The sequence below is a fragment of the Hydra vulgaris genome, chromosome 04 (genome assembly GCF_038396675.1).
Source record: "Hydra vulgaris chromosome 04, alternate assembly HydraT2T_AEP".
In the NCBI taxonomy this organism is placed as follows: Eukaryota; Metazoa; Cnidaria; class Hydrozoa; order Anthoathecata; family Hydridae; genus Hydra; species Hydra vulgaris.
Window position 1 is genome coordinate 814,943 of NC_088923.1, and position 2,408 is coordinate 817,350.

Consider the following 2,408-nt stretch of genomic DNA (forward strand, 5'->3'; position numbering starts at 1 on the left):
AAAATCATTTAGTGTATTTTAGAGAAGGAGCAGAACAAATGGCTTTAGATCGTGCAGCTCAACGTGATACGCACCTAACGGCATGGTTTAAATTAAATACTGAAAATAAAAGAGCACATTGCTATTCGTATGTAGACATTCCTTTTCACTTTATCTTTGATAATAAACATTGTAAATGAAAGGTTAGACAAAGGGGTGGTAATAAGGTGATAGTGAGAATGTATAAAGTTAATCGAACTGGAGTTTTTTTTTTTCTTAGACTGTTACTTTTGCAAGCAAAAGGTGCAACATCTTGGGAGAATGTGCGTACTGTTAATGGTATTGTCCTTGAAACATTTTGTGAAGCATGTTTTTTGAAAGGTTTGTTGCAAGATGACACTGAATAGCAGAATACTCTTTCTGAGGCGGTTTTAACACGTATGTTAAAGCAAATTAGACAGATGTTTTAAAATATTTTGACCTTTTGTGAACCTGACAATCCTTTGCTGGCTGGCTGGCTGACCCTAAATCCAGAAAATTTTGATGAAATTGTTCAACAATCTATTGACGAAGCCAACTGAATGATACTGTTGCTTAATGTCAATCAATTAAATGTATGTAATGCTATCCTTGCGGCACTGAATAAGCAACTAAGTGTATCAACATTCTAGATTTTTTTTTCTGGATGGACCAGCAGGTAGAGGAAAAACGTTTACGTATAATTATTTGATTGCTGAAACCATAAGTAGGGGGTTTAAATTTGCATGAACTCGCATAGCAGCAACTCTTCTTACAAATGGATCTACATTGCATAGCTTATTCAAACTTCCTGTTCCAATATTGGATAATAGCACATGTAATGTAACTCCTAACTCTATATAAGACAAGTTAGTTTGTTTTTGGTTGATGAAACATCCATGATACCTAAACATGCCTTAAATGCAATTGATAGGTTGTTAAAAGATATTTACAACAACAACTTTTTGTTCGGAGGAAAAATCATTCCTTTTGGTCGTGACTTCAGACAAATTCTGCCTGTTGCGAAAAGAGGACAAGAGGCTGAAATAGAAGAATCATGTATAAAATGTTCTTTGTATTGGCAATGGGTGCATTAACTGGAAATACGTGAATGCAAAATGGGGAAAGTGAATTTTCCCAATGGCTTCTAAAACTTGGGAAAGGAGCTATACCTGTCAAAGAGGAGGATCCTTTTAAAGTATGCATTGAAATACCAAATCAGTGCATTATTAGAGAAAATGAATCGATTGTTGAAAAGACTTTTTGAGATGCTGATCAAAATGATTATTCTAAATGCGTGGTTTTAACACCAACTAATGTTGATTCATTATCAATCAATGAAGTATGCTTGAATGTCTGCCGGGTGAGGTCAAAATATATTTAAGTGCTGATCAAATTGATACTGATGACCTTAATGAAATAAATAAATTTCCTGTTGAGTTTTTTAACAGCTTAACTCCTTCAGGTTTTTCACCTCATTGTTTAAAATTGAAAATTAGTTGTGTAATTATGCTACTTAAAAATTTAGATCTCAAAGCTGGGCTATGCAATGGTATTCGAATGAAAGTTTGTGCTCTTCAAAATAATTATACTGATTCAGATGTTTTGACAGGTGTTTCCAGTGGTAAACGGGTTATTGTTCCTCGAATTCAGTTGGCTCCATCAGATTCTAATTTACCTTTTTTTCTAAAACGTCGTCAGTTTCATGTCAGACTGGCTTATTCAATAACAATTAATAAAAGTCAAGGTCAAACATTTGATAGAGTTGGGGTATATCTCAAAAATTTTCTCTCATGTACAACTATATGTTGCATGTTCAAGAACTAGAGCATTTAATAGTTTGTTTTTCAAAATTGATAAACATCTCATTCAAGGTATGGTAGGTGAAAAGTGTTACTTAAATAATGTTATATTTTCTAATGTTCTTAATTTATAGTCTTTAGATTTTCATTTTGAAAATTTACTGTTTGTGTGTTGTGAGCACATTTTGTATGTATAACTTTAAATATTATTTTATTTTATTATTCATAGTTTTTGATATAAATATATCTGTCATTTAGTATTGTTATAAAATGTGTTTATATGTGTTATATAAAACTATATTTGTTTATAGTTGTATATATGTTAAAATTATGTTGTTTCCATGTTTTCAAAGTGGTGTGACTTGGCATTATGTTGAGCAAAATTGATAACCTTGCCAACCAAACCGTGTACTTATAGCAGAGGTGTGACTTTGCAGCATTTAGGGTCAGACGTTGTTTCTGCTTTAGAGCTTGGATGTGTTGTTTAGCCTTTTTTTAATTATTATGGAAACACATAATGTCTGTTAATGTTTAGCTTTATGTGTATGAGAGAGTATGCAACCTTGATCTTTAAATCTAGGGCGTTTTAATGTCCTAAATTTGAAGTAA

General features: G+C 32.2%; 1 protein-coding gene across 1 annotated transcript; it reads left to right on the forward strand.

Annotated features, from left to right (window-relative positions):
* The first annotated feature begins 1,341 nt into the window (after positions 1 to 1,341).
* Positions 1,342 to 2,186, forward strand: LOC136078928 (uncharacterized). The gene is made up of 3 exons (XM_065794737.1): positions 1,342 to 1,767; positions 1,934 to 1,962; positions 2,111 to 2,186. The coding sequence occupies exons 1-3, from the start codon at positions 1,342 to 1,344 to the stop codon at positions 2,184 to 2,186; spliced, it is 531 nt and encodes a 176-aa protein (XP_065650809.1).
* Positions 2,187 to 2,408: the final 222 nt, after the last annotated feature.